At 45.2% G+C, this 23613-nt stretch overlaps 1 protein-coding gene across 1 annotated transcript in view; it reads right to left on the reverse strand.

Moving 5' to 3' along the window:
- Nucleotides 1-23613, reverse strand: part of CD2AP (CD2 associated protein) — a 470782-nt gene that overhangs the window by 54936 nt on the left and 392233 nt on the right. Inside the window, exons 16-17 of the mRNA XM_069236053.1 lie at nucleotides 9746-10176; nucleotides 7928-7991 (exon numbers count right to left, since the gene is read on the reverse strand). Of these exons, the coding sequence (XP_069092154.1) occupies nucleotides 7928-7991; nucleotides 9746-10176 (495 nt within the window). The remainder of the gene's footprint in view (nucleotides 1-7927; nucleotides 7992-9745; nucleotides 10177-23613) is intronic.

Genomic DNA, 23613 nt, shown 5'->3' on the forward strand with positions numbered 1-23613 from the left:
TCCTAGCATATAGGGAGACTGGGTAGATATAGGGCAAAAGGAGCCTGAATTGCAGTTCCTATTTCATGGAGGCCATTTTAGGGGTGGAACTACAGAACAAGTTACTTACCTTAGATAATGCCTTATCTGGTAGAGACAATATCTAGTTGCAGTTTCCTTACCTTAGAAATTCCCCCAGGCACCAGTCTGGATCTGGAGATTATTTTTTAGCAGTACCCATGTGCGCCATTAGATGGAATCAATTGGCTCTGCGTCCGTTGTCGTCAACCCCAAATATATGATGCTGTGGGTCCTATATAGGCACTATCCCAGCGCATAGGTAAGTAACTTGTTCATTTGATAAGAGACTTCTAGTTGCAGATTCCTTACCTAAGCAATACCATCCCCGAAGGCGGGACTGTGAACTAAGATCACACTAGAAAGTCCAGCAGGCAGGACTGAACGGGCAAACTACTCGTCCCTCTGGACCGGACTGCTTCAACCTGACAGATGTCAAGGATGTGAACTCTGTGTGCTAATGCAGTGGTCGCAGCTGTAGCTCTAGTAAAATGAGCATGCAGACCCTCAAGAGGTTGCTCCTTGGCCAGTGCATAGCAGATTTTAATGCAGAGTATGACCGATCGGGAGATGGTCTGCTTTTACAGTGCCTGACTTTTTGTTGAACCCACATAACCAACAGAGTTGATCATTGACCCAGAACTTTTTTGTACAATCAGGGTAGAACCCCAAAGCTCTTTTTGTGTCCAGGAGGTGAAGTCACTCATCTTCCTTAGAAGGATGTGGGGGTGTATAAAAGATAGGTAAGGTAATGGATTGCCCAACATGTAAGGGTGATACCACTTTTGGCAAAAAAGAGGCCCTAGTATGAAGCACCACTTTGTCAGGATGGATGGAAAGGTAGGGTGGCTTAGATAATGCCTGCAGCTCACTTACCCTGAGGGCCAATGTAATGGGCACAAGTAGGGCTGTTTTCAAATTGAGTAGCCTGAGTGGTCGATTGTGGACAGGCTCAAAAGGAGCGCACATGAGGAATGTCAAAAGCAAATTCAAATACCATTGGAGCATAATGAATGGAGAGGGAGGAAACATATGAGTAAGAGCTTTAAGGAGCCTATTAACAATAGGAGACTTAAAGGAAGTTGATCAGGCAACCTCAAAAATGCAGAAATAGCAGATAAATAACCTTTGACAGTGCCCATAACAGAGTCCTGCTGGGCCAGAGAAAGAATAAACAATACGTCCTCAAAGAGAAGCGCAGAAAATGGGTCAGACTTGTCTGTGCATCATGCCACTAATTTCTTCCAATGACAAGCATATACCGTTTTGGTGGAGGGGCGCCTGGCTATCAAAATTACGTTACAGACTTTGGGTGGAGGTCAGAAGATGTGAACTGTCCCGGCTCAATTTCCACGCAAGATGGCGGAGACTGGACAAGTTCGGGCAGAGAAACCTCCCCTGCAGCTGCAACAGAAGATCCTCCAAAAGGGTAAGTCTGATTAGAGGATCGATGGCCATGCTCAACAGCTCGGGATACCAGACTCTCCGTGCCCAGCCCGGAGCCACAAGGATTACTTGGGCCAGTCATTCTTGATCTCCTTGAGAACTCTGGGCAGAAGTGGTATTGGTGAAAAGACACATAAGCGGCCTGAGTTATACACAAGACGAAAAGGGTCTCCATGCGATTGTCGCCTTGGAAACTCAAATGCGCAGCACTGCTGACATTTCGCGTTCTCTGCGGGGGGAAAGAGACCTAACCAAGGCTCTTCCCACTGCTGAAAGAGACCTTGCGCCACCTCCGGATGGAGACACCAGTCACGATTGACTAAGTATTGTCGGCTGAGTTAGTCTGCTCGGGCAGATGTTGAACCACCAGAGTAATGCCCTGTTCGAGCCACATCCAGCGCCTCCTGATATAGCATCCATGACCCCAACCCACCCTACTTGTTGCAGAACCACATGGCGGTGGTGTTGTCCGTGAACGGCTGCACTATCTTCCTCTTGAGAGAGAGAAGAAATGCTTTCAATGCTAGTCTGATCGCACAGACCTTCATCAGGCTGATGTGGAGTCCAGATGCCTCTGATCTCTGCCAGATGGTCGCCTCAGTCCAGGAGTGATGTATCTTTCACTACTGTCAGATCTGTTTGAGAAAGGGAACTCTCTCTGACCCAATCACGGTTCGTTAGCCACCGCTGCACATCTCGCACAGTTCTCTCAGAGATCTGGACCATTTCAGAGAGATTCCCCTGGTCCTGCACCCAATGGAACTTCAGGTCCCACTGCAGAGCCCACAAATGCCGTCTGGCATGTGTCACTAGCAGGACGCAGGAAGCCATGAGGCCCAGCAGTTGCAGTCATTCTCCCTAAAATCCAGGAGAGGCGCCGAAACATCAGTATCATAGCCTGAATATGCTGGACTTGTTGCTTGGGAGGACAAGCCCAAAGCTTCACTGAATCCAGAACAGCTCAGATAAAGGGGAGTGTCTGAAAGGGAGTCAGATATGACTTCAGCACGTTTACAGTGAACCCCAGTGAGTGCAGGAGGTCCGTCATTGTCTGGAGGTGGGAGACGACAGCCTGGGGTGAGCCTGCCTACAGCCAGTCATCAAGAATGGGGAAGACTGGAACCCCTGATCTGTGCAGATGACCTATGACCATCATCACCTTGATGAACACCAAGGGAGGCTGGTAAAGCCAAAGGGGAGCACTGTGAACTGAAAGTGCTTGGGGCCTATCATGAACTGCAAGTAACATCTGTGGGCAGGCAGGAGGGGAAAATGGAAATAAGCCCAACACTACCATCCAGTCTCCTGGGCCCAGGGCAGATTGAACTTCAGCCAGAGTGAGCATTTTGAACGTATCCTTCTTGAGTAAGAGTTTGAGGGTCTAAAGGTCTAGGATAGGAAAGAGGCCATTGTCCTTTTTGGGCACCAGAAAGTAGCAGGAACAGCAATCACAACATACTTCTGGTACAGGGACCCTCTCTATGGCTCCCTTGGCAAAGCGCCTCTCGGAGAAGTGCCACGTGATCCTCGGTCGTCAGATGGATGGCGATGTAGTCTTGAAGGGGAGGGAGTAGCCCTTTCGGGCTATGTGCAAAACCCACTAGTCTGACGTGATGGATTGCCAGCAGAGCAGGTGATGATAAATCCTGCCTCAGACTGGCCCCTGGTGGGGAAGAGTCATACTAGGAAGGTTTGGAAGCAGCTACAGAGTCCCAAAAAGCATGTGGTGTTCATGGACCGCAATGCAAGGCTGGCAGAAGAAAGCATCTTCTTCCCAAGTGTGTCCAGCCTTTTGGATTCCCTATACAGGGGTGCGGAAGGCAATGCGCCATGGGAGGTGGAGGCTTGGATAACCAAGTTCTCAGGGGCGGGGTATTGTGTCAGAAAACTTGGATCACCTGGAGCAGGGATATGGTGGTAGCCAACTGTCCTGTTCACAGGAATCCCTGTGCTGGGTTTGGACCAGGTGCCCGGAAGGACATTGGTAAGGGCTTCATTAAATGGGAGCAGGGGTTCGGAGGATGAAGTTCCAGGTTGAAGCACATCTGTCTGGAGGTTAGTCCTGACTTCCACGAAGGCAACCAAAGGTCCAGGACCTTATCTGCTCGTCGCACCACCACTGACAATGGAGCTCCCTCCTTCGTAACCACGGTAGGGGGAGAAAGCATACCAGTATCTGGAGAAGTATCCAGTCCGCTGGCTTCACCCAAGACTGTATGCCAGACCATAGGGTCCTGGAGCTGGAATTCTAAAAGGTCCAGCAACCCATCCGATTCTTGACTGTAACCTTACCCATAGGAAAGGGGCTCACGATCCGACATAGAAGGCAAGGTTCCTGCCGGTGTTGCACAACACGCATCTTGCTCTGTGTCGGAATGGACAATCAGAACAGGGATGGTGCCTCACTGGGGCACGGGCGGCGCTGGGAGCATCGGGGTCAGGACCGGCGTCAGGGAAGATTGAGGTGGTACAACCGGCCCTGGTTTGGCGTGGATGCATGGTTGCCCCTCAGAGCGGAGGCCGAAGCCCCTGGCACGGATCACAAAGGGGCCGTTTTTGACTCCGCGGGGCCCAAGGGCACACCAGCAGTGTCAGTCTGCCCAAAAAGTACGGACGTCAGCACACCAGGGTGGAGCATATATAGGACCTATGACATCACATCTGGCTCGGATGATGCCGATGACTTACGTGGAGCCAAATCGACGCAGCTTAATGACAACTGACAACTGGGGGAAGGAATCTGCAACTAGATGTCTCCATCAGATATGCATATGAAGTCAGTGGCGACTACCCCCCCTTCTGTGCCCTAACACTGAAAGAGTGCCACCTCACCAGCTGCAAATGATTACTCCTAGCTCTGACTCTATGTTTATGGCACCCTCCCAAACACCACTACTTACAATGTTTTACTTTCTGCTTGTCATGTAAAAGATGCATGTATTTTAATACCTTCTCCCATGGTTCATTGAAGTCTGAACTGTGGGCTCTTTTTTATGAATTATACCCCAGAGATTAAATAATATAGTGTGGAACTACATGGGCATAGGGAGGGGTTAAGGGGATTCAGCCAACCAAACCTCAGCCTCTCACTCAATGTATAGTCTTCCAATCTGCCAGAACAAATCCACCCACCAGCAATAACAATTTATCTGGCTCCAACCTCCACACTAACGTCACAGCTCTTGCACAGACTGACCTCCTGCAGCCCTGTGTCACAGAGCTTCCTTCATGATCCTCCCATCGCCATTTCGTGTCCAGACAACTAATTCACCCCAAGCCCGTTTATTAATTTCCTCCTGCTGTCACTTCAGTTTTGCTCCTGCCTTGGTCTGTATGCTGCCATCCTTCATTGTTTTCCTGGTGTTCTATTTCCCAACCTCAGTTTCAATATCATGACTGTGTGAGGTAGAAATACCAATGCCATCTTTTCACCTGATCCTGCTCTCCTTCGTCTGTGTTGTAATCCTCCTACTGCCTCGCTAGACTTCTCTTCTAATGTACACCACTCTTCACCACCCGGTCTTAAAAGTGGCCATAAGAGCTTCACTAAGGGGAGACACTAACAAGAAGTGTGTGCCTATGTGAGTTATGTCACCACAATGCCATGTGAGCGCAAGGTGAGAGATTTGCCTTTGAGTGCAGGAGGAGTGGTATGCTTGTACGAGTGGAGCAGTTTTGTTTCAGTGCATGGAGAGAGGAGTGCCAGTGTGAGTGTGGCGTCAGAGTTGTGCCTTCTTGAGTAAAAGGGGAGAGGTATCATAATGTGAGAGCATGGTGAGGGGTGTGTCTCTTTGAGAGCAAATGGGAGGTGTATGCCCACATGGGGATGAGTGTGCCAGTGTGAGCGCACAGTGACCATGTGAGTTCGGGGTGAGCAAAGTACCTGTACGAGTGCATGGAAGTTGTCCGAGTGAAAGGCAAGAGTTGACCCCCTGTAGCGGAGGCTGAATGGAGTGCCTTTAGAAATGTAGATGAGCTGTGTTCCCCTGTGAGTGAAGGGGGAGGGATGTGTGAGAGCAAGGGGAGTGTTTCTAAGATAGAAGGGGGGGCAGCGGCACCCCGCGTGACGGTTAGGTGGCAGCAGCACCCCACGTGAGGGCAGGGGCATCCCGCGTGAGGGTAGAAGGGGGGGCAGCGCCATCCTGCGTGAGGGCAGGAGGGGGGGGCGCGGCACCCCGCATGACGGCAGGGGGAGCAACGGCACCCCGCATGAGGGCAAGGAGGGAGAGCCACGGTGGGGAGCAGCGGCAACCCGCATGAGGGCGGAGGGGAGCAGAGGCATGTGTATAAAGTTTGCCCTTTGATGGAGGATATGTACATACAAAGCTCATTTGTGAATGGAGCAAGACAGTGCATTACTAGGTGACATAAGACAAGACGACACATAGGCTCACACAAAACCATGTAAAACTAATACAATTAGGATAACCACCACCCTCCATCCATCCATTGCTCCGCTATAGGTCTTCTAGGGATACCCCGATGTTCCTCCAAGCGCAGGATAGCCCACTCTGCAAGCACCCAGTTCTCCACATCTGCGTTTCACCTGCTCTGTGGTGGACAGTCGGGAAATTTCCAATGTAATGCAATGTCCCTGCAAGCTATACCAAGAACAACTCTAGGAAGCTGTTGACAGCTTTCCTCAAAACGCCAGCACTACAGGCCGAGCAAGCAAATTTCTGCAGTACGACTAGCTACCTTTTCAGGGTTCTCTCCAATTCTGATGTAGCCCTGAAGCCAACAATGGGCATCTCAAAACCATGTGGGTGAAGTCTGCATCGAAAGAGCATATCCTGCTGCAGTTGGTGCTGGTGTAGCATAGTGTTCAGTCTGTGGGGCGTGAGATAAATGGTGTGCATGTAGTTAAACTGCATGAATTTAAAGTGCGTGTTTCTGGAGAGGGTGTAGATGCATTTAAGTGCTGCTGAGGCTACATAATTAGCATTTTGTGACAAAGTTTTTTCAACAGTATGAACAAAGTGGTGCTCACCTTCGGTACAGGACCGGAAGCATGAGTCTGGGCTCACTCTGAAACATTCCCGATGCTAGGTATTTAGGTTCTTGGAAAAGGCAGAATTTAACGAAGTCCAGCAGTCTACCTGTGTACACCTGCAGGTCTGGCGTCCAATACAGCTACCAAGACTGAACATACCTGAAGCCCTGCTTGTACCTTGTCAGCAAATCTAAAGGAAATGTCTACTCTGTTAGTATCAACAGATCTGCAGCATTCCCAAAACCAGCAGCTCAACGACGTCAGGGGACAGGTCTGACCAAAGCAGCGACGCTAAAGGAAGTTAAAACATTTAGATGACTGGGAAAGTGCACAGTATTCTAAAGGACCGAAGGTTGGCAAGCATCCTCTAAAGTTTCCACCCTAGACTGGTTTTGCATTTTAGACTAACAGTGGGATTGGACAGACTGCCGTAGTGCTGAAGCACTTCAGAGAAAAGCAACTGTTATGCTAATAATGTATGCAAATACTATTATTCCCTGTAGACCTGTGGTGACACGTTTGTGAATGGACTCCTAAGGTGGTAAGACCATAACTGCTTAAGTGTTTTGGTACTTGGCTGTATGTTTCTCTGTGCCAATGAAACAGCATAGCTAGTAACTAGAACCATTAACCAGTGTTCTGGTGGCAACATCTGAAGAAAAGTGTGGGCAATGTTGTTTAAAGCGTATAGATTCCGGACCTAGTACTACATCAAAGTAGGTGCAGCTTTAGACGATAACTAACACTTGGAACCAGCCGAGTGTCTTGCTGGTCCCCCTCACACCTTACAAGCCTGCATCCAGGTACAACAAATGCCCAGCAATTCAGGAGAGTAGGAGTGTACTGAAACTGTGCATGGCCAAGCAACAACATGAGAGCTAGGTGCAGGTGAAAGAAAACGGGTAGCAGACCCAATGTTTTTGGGATAAAAACTGGAACCGATGTTTGTGGACGTGTCTGAGCAGTGGAGCGTGAGGAAGGCCTATTTCTTCAACTGGATCATGGACACTAAGTACATATTACCAAGTCTTCTGATTTAGGTTGTACCCGATGTTCAAATTAGAATTGTCTGTGTTCACACGCAGTGGAGATGTTGCTCGGATACTTTTACATCACAATTCACTTTTTAGCATCCTAGAAGAGCATCTCTCAAGTTCGATGCATTCACCCTCCCTTTCTCTCCCCAAAATAACTGAGTCACTTCGTATAATGTGGCTGGTGAATGACCTCCCATTACTCAGAATCAAAAGCTACCCTAGTTCAGTTTTGTCACTTGTTTTTAAGAGACTGGACTTATTATTACACAAATATGACCATTCGTTCTCTAGGGACTTGTACAAAGTGTGTCAGTAAAGTACACCAAATGATGGGAACACCCATTTGCTTAAGTCATTAGTCTCCGAAGTAAAAAATCTAAATCCTTCAACTTACCTCTAAAATATTTCTCATGAACTTTTCTTCTTCTAAATCCCTCTTTATTTTTTCCAGTTCTTTCCTGCAATATGAAAGTATACAACTTGGAAATGGGAGCAACTTAAGACAACAATAAGTAGAACAACCAGAAAGCAACATTGAGTATCGAACCAAACACTTTGAGGACTAGAAAACAAATCCCTGTAAAAATGTTTTCCTTACCCGTATGAGTAGAACGGCCATAAAATCTCTGTTTAATAGGGAAGTTTGATGGAATGGTAGACGCAAATCGCTACTCTGGGCCGGATCAAAAAGTGATTTGGCACCTACACTGCACTTAGGAGCGCAAATACACTGATTTAGGAGAACAAAGTACCATTACTGAATCAAAAGCGGAGTGCAAATTACCGCACAAAGCAGTTCTACCAGTATGACTAAATTGTGGTGCTAGCAAATCTGATCCCATTGGCAGGTTTGCATCAGTGTGGGCCTCAGTACACCGATGTCCCTAAGCAGAAGGTGCCAGACAGCTGGGAACTGCAAAAGTAATACAGAATCTGGATTACGAAACTGTAATATAGAGTCCCTGGGCGAGATAACCACACAGGAGGAAGATCGTGTTGGGAACATGCCGTTTACTTCTTCAAAATCAGCAGGTGTTTCCTCGGGGTACTAAGACTCGAGACAGGACTAACTTGAAGAGGCTTTTGCACCCTGCCTTTGGGGAGCTGGACCACTGCAGTGGCCATTCTGGAAATAATGTAGGCCTAGAATATTGTTGTACAAAAAAAATACTTGTGACTGGCAGATCCTGGTTGCTCAACCCCCATATTTTTTTATTATAGCGTCAAAGTGGCAGAGGTTAAATGTACATGTGGCTTGAAAGTAAACACAATAAACAACAAAAGGGCTCAAAGTGGTTTGCGGCAGAAAATTATACTGGTTGTTCAAAAGATCTTAGTGCGTAGGGCTTGTGGTTTAAAAAAAAAAAAAAGAACCTTGTTTCTGAAAAGTTGCATAAGCATGAACAATGTTATGCCATTAAAATCGCAAAAAACTGCATCTTACAATGCATAAAGTGACATTCTAAAGACAGCACCGAGTGAAGGATGGAAGAAGTCAAAAGGGACAGCATCCTGCAGGACTTTCAAAGGAAAGCAGCACTGTTCACTGCCAGAAGGGGAAGCACCTCTGAAAGGGTGAGCTCAGGTGGTGCAGGGGCAAGGTGGCATCCCATGATACGACAGACAGGAGCAATCAGAATGTGGCTGAAAGAGGTGAAGGGGGTCCCATCAACGAAAGAGTAGTAGGGATGGGGGAGCGTCTGACGTCCCCCGCTTAAGAAGGTTGGGTGAGGGTGAGTAAGGAAGGAGGAAAAGGAGAAAAAGGAGCGAGGGAGTGCCCTCACAACAAGTAATAAGGGGAGAGAGAGGGTGGGGCAGTCACCTGAACAAGAACTGCGGGAACTAAAGGCGGAGAGGTCTCCACACTGTACAAAATTGTTGAGGAATTAAAAAAAAAAAAACACAAAAAAAAAAACCGTAAAAACATTTAATACAAGCCTGTTGACATTTTCATAAGTATTAGTGAAAAGCAAAATTTTTACCTCGACAATTTCGATGATATTAATGTGGTTGCCATTTATAAAACAGAGTTAATTACATACATTTGTGCTTGCCTTGCTTCCTATAATTATGAGTACTGTGGCCTCATTTATTATTAAGATAGAAGAAAAAACGATAGACTTCATTATGTTCTGGTTTGCCTAGCGCTGAACCTAATATACAAAATCACAGAAACGTGAACACAACAAATAAAATGAAGTAAAGTGCTTACCCATGTTCCTTTTTCAAGGCTTCAACAATCATCAGCAGTTCACTAATTTGTGCCTTGAGGTCTTCTACTACGCTTGTGCTGTCATCTCCTTCTGCCTTGACTCGGAATGAATCGACAGAGTTAAATAAGTTTGCCCTTGGAGTGGTTGATCCAGGTGTTGTAGAAGGTAGAGATATTGGTATAGGAGTGGTAAATGAAGGCGTAGATGAGGTTAAAGAAGGCGTAGATGAGGTTAAAGAAGGCGTGGATGAGGTTAAAGGAGGCGTGGACGAGGGCAACAGAGGCGTGGACGAGGGCAACAGAGGCGTGGACGAGGGCAACAGAGGCGTGGACGAGGGCAACAGAGGCGTGGACGAGGGCAACAGAGGCGTGGACGAGGGCAACAGAGGCGTGGACTGTGGTAATGTCGGAGTGGAATGAGGCAATGAAGGCTATAAAAAAATCAAAAAAAAAATCTGTTAGATCAATTCAATAATATCACCAGAATAGATGTGTACTACTAGAAAATAATTCACAAGATCTGTAGGCAGAACCATAGCATTACGTTTTTTGAAACACTCCGAATGCAGACCAAACTTTGGGATCTCTGGACTCTGTGGCAGTAGAAACCTAATCAAACCAGCATGAAACCAAGAATCGAGTGGAATGTATCCTACAGAATCCGTGTGCATTACTTAGGAAGTGCATACTGGGCAGCAATCGGTCTTGTGAGACTGAAAGGAATGTGTTAGAAGGTTCAAACCTAATTTCACCATGAATAGACACAACAGAACACGCTCTAATCTACTTAGAGGGCTTTTAATAAAAATAAAAATCCTATCCTAGTGTACAAAAGTGTCAGTTGTTACTAAAGAAGCAAGCAAAATGATGGCAATAATAGTAGCTAACAGAATGTTAGTAACACAGCAAGACTAACAGTATTCCAGAGTTTCCTGGCATCTGTTCTCCACAGCTCCAATTCCTGGTGTCTAAACTAATCTTAGCACAGAAAAGAGCCTGTGTGAGGTTCTTAGATGGACCTGCCCTTCACCCACATACCATGGAGTTACTGTTGTGTATGAAGACAGCTGTTGTCTGTGTCTCTCTGTGGCCAACAGCTATGGTTCCCCAGGCAACCCAAACAAGTTAGTATGGCAACTCAATCAACCTGTATTTGGCATTTGAAAAGGAAAAGATTGTTCACATTAATCTGTGCCAGCCCATGAACAAAGGTTCAAGGTGATAATGGCCACCTGCCAAAAGCAATTTTGGGCACCTCCTCACAACATGCCCTACGATTCCCTCATAGATCTTAAGTCTAAATATGTTTACCCACTTCTGTGGTACAATGTAGACAGGTGTTTCCCATAAAACGCTGTTGACTATGACCACCATGGGATGCGCCCGGAAACTGTTGTGGGGGATGGCAGTCTGGGGACTCACAAAGTGGTTTGCTCTCTTCTTTGTTTCTGTTTTTCTCTGGTTACTTATACTTCTCATCTCCCTATGGCGGTGTTCAGTGCGCTATAAACTCTCCTGGATTGTTGAATGTCTGTCGAATTCGGAGTCTGACCTTACATAGAGGAGATTTATGTTGCATCGACAAACACTCTATTTGAAACTATACATCAGTGTTCTGATTTCTCTGCTTTGCTATGCACGGTCAGTCATCATGAGGATAATAGTGCATCTAAATGATGACAGTTACTTCTTGTATGTATGCTACAAATGTACATACATGAACAAGAAGTAAAAGCTTTAAACCCATTAAAAAAATGCTAATAAAAAACATGTTTTACCTCACTGAAGCTATTTTTCATTGAGCATTTTTAGTTAAACCATTTGATTGCTTTTGTAAATGTATTCAATGCAATACCAATATATTTGATTAGAATCCCATATTGCCCATATATTTAATCGATTACCAATATCACTGTGTATTTGGTCCTTTATTTGAACCCCAATGTCCACATGTGGGGTGTAACTTCCCATACACTGGCTCCATGAGTATGTACTCCCTTAATAAAGCATGTAGAGCCTTATCTCACTCATCGTTGTCTTTGATATAATGGTGAGGGGTTTTGATCATTCCATCCCCACTAAAGTCCTCCTTTCACTTCTTCCACATCCTTTCTGTGGGCAACCTTGTTCCTCACTGACTACTCGTTTTGAGGCCATGACGCAGTACATGTTCCTTTCCCATTGTGAAATGGTTGGTGATTGTACTACTCTTCCCAATTTTTGCAACATACATTTTAGTAATTGCAAAGCTCTGATCAACTAATAAAGTATAACATCTTGTTATATATACGTCCTTCCAAACTCCCGGCAGCTTGGCCAGTGGGGCAATCTGAATTGGTACGCCTACCATCACTTCTAATCTGGTTTTAATCCAGTATTGTTTGATTTTAGACAACTCCCAGATAAGGAAAAACGTACCCTCTGTCCGCATTTGCACAGGCATTTATAATCAGTTGTTAGGCCAGATTCATGTAGTTGGACCCCCTGCGTAGTAAATTGTGTGTAATTCTTTCCTTTGTTTAACCCTAACTTGCTGTGCTCCTCTCCGGATTGTGAATACCTAGATTAAGCCCCGTTTCCCATTACCTTAGCAGTTTGGTTCTGTTACACTAGTTTAACCCATGCTTATTTTGGCTTAAATCCATTGTTTTTAATATAGGAAAAAGGAAAGGCCACTGTATTGAGTGAAATGTTCCGTTAGCATCTAGGGATGCGACCACAATCAGCCTTTTTACTTAATTTGCGATTGTTAGATTATTATGAAGAATTCTTAAATTTAATCTGGTTAACTACCAGGGCATGAAACCAACTGGGTCTGGATTTTTAATTTCTGCTTTCACTCCTACTTAGATACAAATTTTGCTAGAATTTTAATCTTGCTATTAAGGAAATCGGGTGGTATAAAGCTCACATTTCTCTAGGTCTGCCTTGAGTATCACGATAATTGTCATGATTAAGTCAATTGCCAATTTCCCCGTCTAACATCCACATAGGAACATTTCATACATCAGTTTAATCTATTTATCTTTTAATGAAATTCCACTAGCAATTCATTTGGGCAGGGTTTTGAACGACTAACTGCTTTAGTGTGATTCCTACCAGTGGAGGCTGGTGATTTAAGGAGGGCAGGCGCGGCACACATGCACACTCATTCATTTACATGCATATCCCATTGAAAACACTCAAATATTCAAACATACACGCACAAAATATTTATTAAAAAACACACGCAAACACAACAAACACTTATCTTCAGCTCTGCCTCGGAGCCAGGGGAGTTGGGACTGCTGCCTTCCCTCACTGGCTTACCTAAGGTCAGCCAATGAGGGAAGGCAGCAGTCCCCAGGTGTGTCAGAGTGGGAGAGGGTCAGTGAGACTGCTGACCCCACCACACTCTGATGAGGTGTCACTGACTGACGTTCCGCCCGGGTGCTTCAGGGCTCATAACTGAAGCACCCAGTTCCGAAGCAATAAATGACGTTCCCCCTTGTCATGAAGAGGGGGACTCAAGGTACCTTTGGGTGGCTGAAGAGGTCACACATGTCAAGCTCCTGGCTCAAAATGAAGAGTGTGTCAGGCTGACCTTTGCTCAGCCTGACAGACCTTCTTGAGGGGCAAAAAAAAAGGGGGGCCTCATCCCCAAAAGCAAAAGACGGGCCGCGGCTGATTTCTACTCCTTTAGTCATTCTTGTTTTAACAACATTCTTTGTCCTTCTGTCAATCGTCTGGTAGGACAATCCAGGGTGAATTTCATCAGGCTTAGCAGGTAAGCACTCTCACTTGTTAGATTGTGCAAAGGCACGCAATATAAATATGGCAACACTTTGTACGGCTTTAGGGAGCACTGTTCTACACGCAATAAGATACTTGTGATCTCTCAGAATTTATGTTTCAAGTATAACAAATTGAACTTTTCGAAACAGACCACTAGATGGCAACACATGGGCATCAACTCAAATTTAACTATTCCAGCTTCGATGGCATTTTTTGCAGCTACGTTTTTAGACATGAATGGAAAGGGTGATAACGTAACCTTATTCCTGAGTAAAGGGCAGTCAGTGATCGGGGGAAGGAATCCTGACCAAAGACACAACTCTGGGGAATTTGTAACTGGACATCAATTTGGGGTTTGTAAAAAATCTTGGAGGCAATCTTTAAACCTATTCACCTCTTCTCGGTCTCCTGTTACCTTGTGGTCATCAGGTGCTATGATCTTTTATGTGTCACTGTCGTATCTCTCAGCTATTGAACCATGCTCCCCTGCGCCGTACCTCCAGTCTCATATAATTTCCTTTATTTACACAGGAGGAATGTCCATCTTTCCTAGTCTGTAAACGCCTCCTTGTCTGTGCGGTTATGTATCTCCTCTTGAACTAAATTTAGTATCTCTAGCTCCATAATAAAATATTTGTTCATAATTTATGTAAGTTCTCTAGTTTTGACTTGGTCTGCACACATTTTAGATTTAACCAATGAATATTACCAATTTCACCCTTCACATACATTGCACAATCTGATACAGAGAATATGGTCTGATAATGGAATATGGTCTGTCATACATGTCGCATGGCTGGTGGGAATTTTGCTTGCTTACTTACTTAAAATGCCAACTTAAAGGACACAGCCCATATGACTGTTTTACACAAAATCAAAAGACAATACAGATACGAGGTCTAAAAGGTTAAACTGTAGCCCGCTTGTAAGTTTACAAGTGAACACCAAGTCCAGCAGTATAAACTAACACTGATCAGTCATGGTGATTTTCGATCTTATGACGGCAATAAGGAAATGAAAACTTCCCATGACAGCAGAAGTACCAGGGAACAGTAACGCATCTTTTATGAAAGGGGGACAGTGAGCTCTTTTGCAGACTTGTCTATTTGACATGCCACATTTGAAAAGTGTTTTAAATTAAGCGACACCTAGCAATTCATATCAAAGATTTAGATAAACAAGATAAATGGGCCCGAAGGAACAAACCACACATTGGGTTTTCAACTTAGGTTTGGATTGCTTTAACAGTAAAGGTGCAAGTTCCTAAAACTCTAGCTGTCCACCAAATTAACGTCCAATTACAAATCCCCCAGGGTTGTCTTTCTTTCGTCAGGATTTCTTCCACAATCACTTCCTTCTATTCAGGAACGATGTTACAGTATTACCGCTTCCATTCATGTCTAAAAATGTAGCTTTGGTGTTCATGTGTTGCCATCTAGTGGCCTGTTTAGAAAAGTTTAATTCATTTTACTTGAAATATTATAAATGAGACATCTGAAGCGTCTCATTACGTGTTGAACAATGCAACATAAACCGGAAAAAAGCAGCCATATTTATATTGAGTGTTTTTGCCCAATCTAACAAGTGTGTGCCCTTTATAGTTACTGTCAGTACAACCTTTTGTGGTGACTCCTCAAGTGACCTTTGATTCTATGTAATTAACTTCTCTTTTGTACGTATCTTAGATTAGTTAATCGAATCCTTAGATTACTGCTAAAGTATTTTAGTAGGTTGCACCAGCATCATGTCAATCCCTATGGACTCGCTGTTCAACCTATTCGTTTACCATCTTCGACAGCAATAGAGTTATTAATGTATGAGAAGAACAGACCTTTGGCTTGAATATGAGAAGAATCAAATTCATCGGGATGCTATTGTACCCCATTGGCTCACTTCGAGTGATCAGATTAACCTACGTGGAACTGTTTAAAATTAGAGTCTGAAATCCTGTCTAAATAACACAAACTACTTTCTTACCTAAAAAGTAAAAAAAAAAAAAAAAAATCCTTTCTGAATTGATGTACAGGTCTTCGAAAAAAAGACAGAAAATGCCAATGTTTCATTACCACGAAAAGATAAGGAAAACAATATTATACGTAACATATGGTTTGCAGCCTGTAGTGCTTTAGATTCGCATGCTGCTAAGTCAATGGACTGGGTGACATAAAATGGCAAGACTACTCTAATAGGAAAAAAGTGAATTTCAAGGACAACTCAGTCTTTGAGCACATGCATAAGGGGTTCCTCCACTGATAAAGCTTGGGGCTCACCAAATCATCTCCGGTTTCTGTCATGGAAGGTGGCTGTCCTGGCAGTTCGGGCTGGACTGTTCACATGAGGAACAGGGTCAAGACTGATTTGCATATGGCTGGGTTCAAACTGAGGTGGCATGGTGAGCAAAATAATGGATGGATTAAACCCAGATCTGTGACTGGGGGTTAATGTTTGATTGGTTCCGCATTCCGTCCATCCAGTTACGTTATCCCACGGCGTTTGTGTTTTGCTTTTGCCGCCCTAAGTGCGCCGGGTATGCCCAGACGTGGGTCCCGGGCTCACTGTGCCACTGGTTTCAAGCTAGCCTGGCTGATGAGGGGGTGAAACCCTGAAACCGGTCCCAGGATGCTTGTTTCCGGTCCAGGGAGAACCTGGCCTGGCAGTTCGGGCTGGACTGTTCCCATGAGGAACAGGGTCAAGACTGATTTGCATATGGCTGGGTTCAAACTGGGGTGGCATGGTGATCAAAATAATGGATGGATTAAACCCAGATCTGTGACTGGGGGCAAATTTTTGATTGGTTCCGCATTCCGTCCATCCAGTTACACAGCGTTTGTGTTTTGCTTTGTCCTTGTGAGTATCACAAGGACAGTCACCTTCCAGGACAGAAACTGGAGGGAACACAAATTAAGAAGCCCAAATGCGGGTCCCCCAAGCCTAGAAAACACTATACTGAGGTTCCAGGATAGTATTGATGGCAGTCTTCGTTGGATTGTTCTTCTAAGCCTTCTGTGTAGGCTTTAACAGGACACATTCTCTTCTCTACCTTCAGAATCTGTGGCAGCTCCAGAAATGCATATGGAAATATCCCTGACCAGCTTATCATGCATTGTGTAGAGTGTGAGGTAGCCAGAAGTGAAGGTTTGGCATTCTGTGCTCTCATCCCCAATCGGTAAATGCACGTGTAAATGTGAAGCATTACAAAGTCTGTGGACTGAATAAGGAACATGCTTATGAAAGTAAAACTATGAAATAACATCACAGAGCTAGTATCTGGTGCCTTTTGGCTAGGGCTGCACTAAATAAGTAGCACATACAGGTATACACAGTGATTTGGTACCTGGGAGTTTATGTTTAAGTTTGGAGATCTCTTTAGCAGGAGTTGCCCACAAAATCATGGTTTACGCCAACAGAAATTCTACCAACATGGTCACTTTGTGGTGAATTGACCGCTACCAGCTTGAGCAATATTGGAAGCTGTATGAAATGTGTCCTCCCCATTCATGTATTACATGGCAGTCATTTCGCCTCCATGATGAGAACCACCATTTGGTACATTTAGGTTTGAAACGCTTGAGTCGCTAAATGTATTATCATATGCTCCAACAGGATGTTGTGTTGGGACAACTGGCCCTGGACTGCCTGGTCTGCCATGTAAGCTCACTACAACAAATAAGGGTCATCTGCAGTTGTATGTCAAGAAAGGATTGGCCCATTATCAAACTCTTTTAGTTCTACTACTGCAGATAGTGCTTAACTTTGGGATTCACTAACACTAGATCTTTCCAATCCCGAGAGGCCTGTGATCACTGCCAAGAAAGACAAGCTTACAGATGGCCTGTGAACTTCTCCACTACCCTGAGTCACTACTCCTGCTTTTACAGTGTCTTCAAAGTTTGATTTAAAAATATTTCAGCATTGACTAGAACATGGGAAAGAATCCAAGTACAGGGTGTCGTCTGGAGACTTGTGCGCCATCTCCAACTGACGAGCTCTTTGGTCCCAAAGGGTCTTCTACGACTGGAAGGATTTGCAGGTGTCACAAGCAGTTGTTTTGGTGGTTGGGGGAGAGGCACAGGTTACACACCAGATGTTGGTCGGTATACGTGAATTTTGAGTGACACAGAGAACAGAAACTAAACTGCGTCTGTTCCATCAGCTCAGCACACTCTTTGGTGCTGGGTGGTGAGGTAGGTTTGAAACGGTCAAGGTCGCCCTGGAAGGCGCATGGTCAGTGCCCAGACTGATGAGTGAAGATGAACTTGAAGATGGGAATACATGATCGAGAAACAACGGAAGGAAAGATTTTGAACCATGGCGAGTCAAACGACTGCGCAAAGACACATATCCAAACCCAACGACAGAGAGAAAACTATCTAACAAAGCAGTCAATGCCCATGCACAGCATCATCGAGAAGGAGTCACCACTCAATCTTGTAACTTGAAAAAGCTTCTTCAAAGAAAAACAACTTGCAGCACTCTGGACTGAACACTAGATGGCAAGAGCATGCAGAGCATGTGTATCTACAGCCACATATGCTATTGAACAGAGTGTTACTGAAGCTCAGAACTTGTTCTGATGGATACTTCTACCGAAAGACTCCTCGCCTTAGAATAGATATCAAAGCAGTACCTCTCCAAAGTGGAGGGTGTTTGGAGTGGACTCAAATAAAAAAAAAATCTTGCAGAAACGAGCTTGCAAATTACCTTCCCGCTGGATCTGACTGTCAAGATAGAAGTGATTTTTGTGAGCATATGCACAGGTGCCCATGTTGCCAGTTGTTACAGACACTCCTCACGTTAACTCAGTTGTAGCAGTGTTGGCCAAGACTGAACGAGCTTTCAGAGCTTCCGTAGGCTGCTTCTTGGCCAGTGCGTAGTAAATCTGAATCCAGAAGACGAACCCACCTTGACAGGGTCCACCTTCTGCACAGCCTTCTGTTTCTTTGCTCCAGAGAAATCCACAAAAAGTTGATTGTCCCCTTGATACAATCAATGTAAAAGCTTAAAGCCCTTTTGCACACCAATGTAGCCTATCCCTTCTCCGCTTTTGAGGGGCTAGAGGGAACAATGAACACTAGCACAGTGATGGTTTGCCCACTATTGGACTCACAACTTTTGGTAAGGACGCTCGAGTCCTCAGCATAAGCCTGTCTGAAAAAAACATGATGAAGGGCGATACAATTCACTCATGCGATGAGCTGAGGCTTTGGAAATGAGTCAAAGAGTCTTCAAGGTCAGAGGGCACAACAAGCAGTTATGCATAGGGTTGAAAGTTGTACAACATGAAGTATGTCAAGACCAAGTTAGAGTGTGCTGAAAAGCTCTAGAAATGATTCAGCCCTCAGGAGAAAGACACAAAGACATCACACTTGATCTACCAGATGACCTCTGCTCAGATGTACATGGACACTACTAAGTGGATGATAACCAGAAAGATTTCCTGGTGCTCCAGCTACTTTCACAGACTCAAATCATCCTTCCTAGTATAGGACTCTGACCTCCCTGCTTGTTTAAGGACCACAGAGCAAAAGTGTTGTCTGTGAGACCTTGTATAGATGGCAGGAATAAATTTAGGGCCAGATGAATGGCTGGTAACTCCAGTAGGCTGGTGTGATTCAGGTCACTGGGAACTAGAGTTAGCTGACCACTACCTCTCCCATGTGAAACCCTACCTCCCAATCCAGCAGCGGTGCATCTGCCACAACTGTCCCGTCTTCTGGTGGAGGGAGAAAGAGAGAGGGTTGCTGCAGGACAAATTGTAATCAGTGAGCCACCACTGCAGATTTGAGATGTCTCCTCAAAAACATGGATGGCATTTAAAAGGTGGCTGTGATGCTGTACCCACTGGGACTTCAGGTTTCACTGCAGGGCTTGCATGTGCCACCAGATGTATTTGACAAAAAGAATGCACAAGGTTATAAGGCCAAGATGCTTCAAAGTCTCTCTCACCTAGTTCCAACTTTGAGCCTTAATAATCAGAACGGCTGCCCGAATGTCCAGGATGTGCTGCTATGAAGGAAATATTTTGAACTCCACTGTGCCCAGAATGGCCCTAATGAATGGAAGGCTCTGTATTGAGATCAGATGGGACTTAGGCTCATTTACAGTAAAACCCACAATGTCAGGAGTTTCACCGTCGCCCAGAAGTGACCCACAAATGACTGTGGGGAGCCCTCTTACAGCAATAAGTTGCTGAAGTAAAGGAACGCTCTCCCTCCAAAGATGGACAGTGACAAGTGCCATCATTTTTGTGAACACATGGGGGCGCAGGTGAGGCAAAAGGGGAGCACAGCAAACTGAGTATGCTCCAAGGCCACCTTTCACCATAGTTAACTCCAGTGGGACTGCAGGCTAGTTATATGGAAAATATTCATACTTCAAGTCCAGGGACTCCACATACATCCATACCCCCCGATCCAGAGCGAATATGAGCCAATGTGAGAAACATAAAGGGAGTAACAACCCCCACCGTCTTTCTCTGCATCCAGTACCCTCTCTATGCCACCCTTGGACAGCAACAGGGGCAGGTCCTATTGCAGGATGGGCGCTATACTGAAATTCATTCAGGATGAGAGGGATATCGGGTGAGGAGGAGAGACTCTTAAGACCCATAACACTTTAAGGCCCATCTGTTGGATGTGATGGATTACCAATCCGAGATGAAATGCTGGATCCTGCCACCCCACTGGTTGGGTATGTGCTGCTGTGGCAAACTACCACAGTTTGCTGGACACTATAACAAGGCAAAAGGAGTTGAAAGAGTGCGCCTCTGCTGGCCCATTCATTGCCTTCCAGATTTGAATCCACCACTGACAGGGAAGGCAATCTCTACCAACAGACCAGACCTCTGAAAAAGATCCCACATTGCCAGAATTGGAGCAGAAATTGTTTGTCAGGGGTAGACAGTCCAAAAGACTACGCTTTAGCCCTGCTGTGTTTAAAGCATTCCAAAGCAGAGACTATCTTCTCTCTGAAGAGGCGATATCCATCACAGGGCATGGTTATAGTATAGCCTGTACAGTGCAGGAGAATCCGGCAGAACTCGGCCAGGCAAGCCTATGAAGCACAAAACTGGTACTGACCACTATGTAAATGCAATCCATGATCGCTAAACCAGTGCAGATAACTTACTTGGCTGCATCCTGCTTGTCATATCGTCTGAGCCAGAGAGGCCCAATGATCCTCCAGGCATGCCAGCAAGATCTTGCTGACCATGCCCAAAAGGGCTTATGTGCATTGGTTTAACATAACAGTCTGCTTTTACAGATCGCAGTGCTAAGCTGGGAAAGGAAAACACGTTTGCCAAAATACATCTGGATTCGCCATCTGGAGGATTGGCTGGAAATGAATTAGGATTCACCTTATTAGTAAATGCCTTTATAACAAGTCTCCTTGAAGTAGGGTGCTTGGTGAGAAAATCCATATCACAACACAATGGTAAATGACGTCCGGCCACCTGTCAGCTAATAGGTATGCAAGAACTAGGAAACCGTCAGAGTATCTTTGAGGGCATAATTAAATGAGAGAAATGGCTCAGATTACGCCCTGGTCTGTAGAGCTGGCATCAAAACATTTGGTTTAATCTCAATGGAAGACGGTTGTTAATCTAGCACCTCAGCTGCTCTCTGAACTACCACTGCAGATGAAGCACTTTTCATTGGTGGCCCATGTGGGGAGTCAAGCTCTGGAGCAGGGGAGATAACAAGCCCACTGATGCTTTGCAAATCAAAGTGTAAGGCATATTAAATGTAATTCAAGTTAGAAAGCCGTCCTCATCATCATCATCAATATCCAGGGGTCCACCAAGTTCTATCACAGGATCATAATCCAGTGCTTGATTTGAGCGAGTGTATTCCGATGCTCAGCATCTGTATTTAATTGTCAACACCGTCATTTAGAGTCTATCAGATGGGGCACTTTTTGTACAATTTAGATAGGAGCACAACAGCTGTTTATTAATTCAATGTACATTAATTTAAAAAAACAAAATATAAAAATGGCTAACATCTGCGGCCCAAGCCATTCTTCTAGCGTTGATTGGCCTGGAATACTCTGAATTGTCATACTTGTTCAAGGGCAATGGTTAATAGTTGTGTTGGTACGGTCACTGGAAGCACTGTCAGGGACAATGGGAGGTACACAGCACGTTTTTTTTTTTTTTTTACAAATTAAGCACTGTCATAATCAGAGGCAAAAGGATAATGTAGCCTCTGTTGATAGCTATGACGGGGTAGAGTCACAGGGTTAGAATCAGGCTGCGTGATAACAGGTTGCCCTTTTGTCATCACATGTGCAAAATCAGTAAGGCTCAAGCCAACATCTGTTCTGCACCTGATGTTGGCTCTGGGATGGCAGGATCCCATGTGGATAATGGGGCCCAGGGCAGAAGTCTAGACGGTCCCTGTATGGGCCCATTAAAGGGTCCAGAGAAGACAGCGGCTGTCACGGATCAACTCCACTGGAGGTAACCCAATTGAAGACCACTGCATTCTGTATGGCACAAAAGAGGGAGCCGGAAGTGTGCTGACAACTTCCAGCATCTACTGCAGGGTTAACAGCCCGGGGGGTCTCAGAGGGCCAGTCTGCATCATGACAGGTGACCTTGATGGAGTACGACCAACATCATGGCACCGTCGAACCTTCTCTATGTAGCCAGAATGGTGGAATGGGGCAGAGACCTACTTTGTTTTTAAAAACTTGCGCTCTGATTTCTATTTATCGGGTGACTATGAGTGGGAAGTGGAGGAGAGGTGCGAACGGTTTTGTGACAGAGACCAAGTGCTGGCCCATGACCAGCAAGATCTTGTGTGATTACTTCTTATGTTCAGTGACATACAACTTCACTCTCTGGTCTTGGAATGCCTCCAAGTGCATTAGGTTGCATTTGTCACACAACTTCAAGTCGTGTCTGGAGCCCAAGCACCAAAGGCACACAGTGTGGGTCCATGACTGACATCTGCTTTCTGTAGTCTCAGCATGGTTTTAATCCTGTTTTCGGTGGTGATTATCCCGTTGCATACTTTGGAAAACCTCTGGAATCTGAAAAAAAAAAGCAATTCAGGAGATGAGCTCCTTTATCTGTGCTAGAAGGCTCGGAAATAAAGGAACAGACATCAGCATGCAGGGATGCCACTTAGATATAGTTCTGCGTCATCTTTTTTCAGGATGGTATGAAACCAGGGCAGAGACACACCATGCCACCAAGTGGTGTGCATGAGCACAGCTACAAAATTCTTTGGATCCAGTCTGGAACCCGGGGATATTACAAGGTCAGGTATATGAGTTAAGAAATATCCATCAGAATTGCATTGTACACAGTCCTTGGGACAATCCCTATAGTAAAGTCCTCCTCTTCCACATTCATAAGTGAGCTGTTATGGCCTTTGGGTCTGATTATTACCGTATGCACAGCAGAGGTGTGGTCTGGCGAACAAGCAGTAACAGGGTATTGTTCTCTGGATTAACCACTTTGAGGCTCAGACACAATCATGTAACATGCCTGCCTGTTGGTCAGTTGGTCCTGGTTCCTGATGCGGAGGGAGTGGATCTGTGGAGGGGTCCTGATCTGAGATTGCAAGTATGGAGTGTGGTGAGGACAGCTGTGGTGATGGTGTAATGGTTTCTGGCCTTTTCTTCTTGGAACCTGGAAAGACTCTGAACACCTTTGAAATAGCCTGATCCAACGTTAGCTTGTATTTCTAGTAGGGTGCCCTACCGTGGAATAAGGTAGTGCAACAATACATCTAGTGACTGGATTGATGAAAAATGTTATGTATTAGGCTGTTACTAATCATTTTAAACTGCAGTCGGAGTTGAGGTGGTGTATGGTTTATGGTAAGGAGTCCCTTGACTTTGAAACTCAGTGCCTTTGCCTTGCATTTTTTGGCATCAAAATGCTGAAAGGTCTCACCCATTGTGGGCAGAGCAGACTAACTAGCCTACTTCAGGAGAGGCTAATTTGTTAAAGAATATAGCACTCAGGGCTATGTCTTGCAGTCACATTGAAGGCAGTATAGAGGTAAAATCCCACAGATCAGATTTATGAACCTGTGTTGTTTTGAGGTGGACCAAAGGCCTCACATTATCCCTCTGGGGGT

The sequence above is a fragment of the Pleurodeles waltl genome, chromosome 5 (assembly GCF_031143425.1).
Source record: "Pleurodeles waltl isolate 20211129_DDA chromosome 5, aPleWal1.hap1.20221129, whole genome shotgun sequence".
Taxonomy (NCBI): Eukaryota; Metazoa; Chordata; class Amphibia; order Caudata; family Salamandridae; genus Pleurodeles; species Pleurodeles waltl.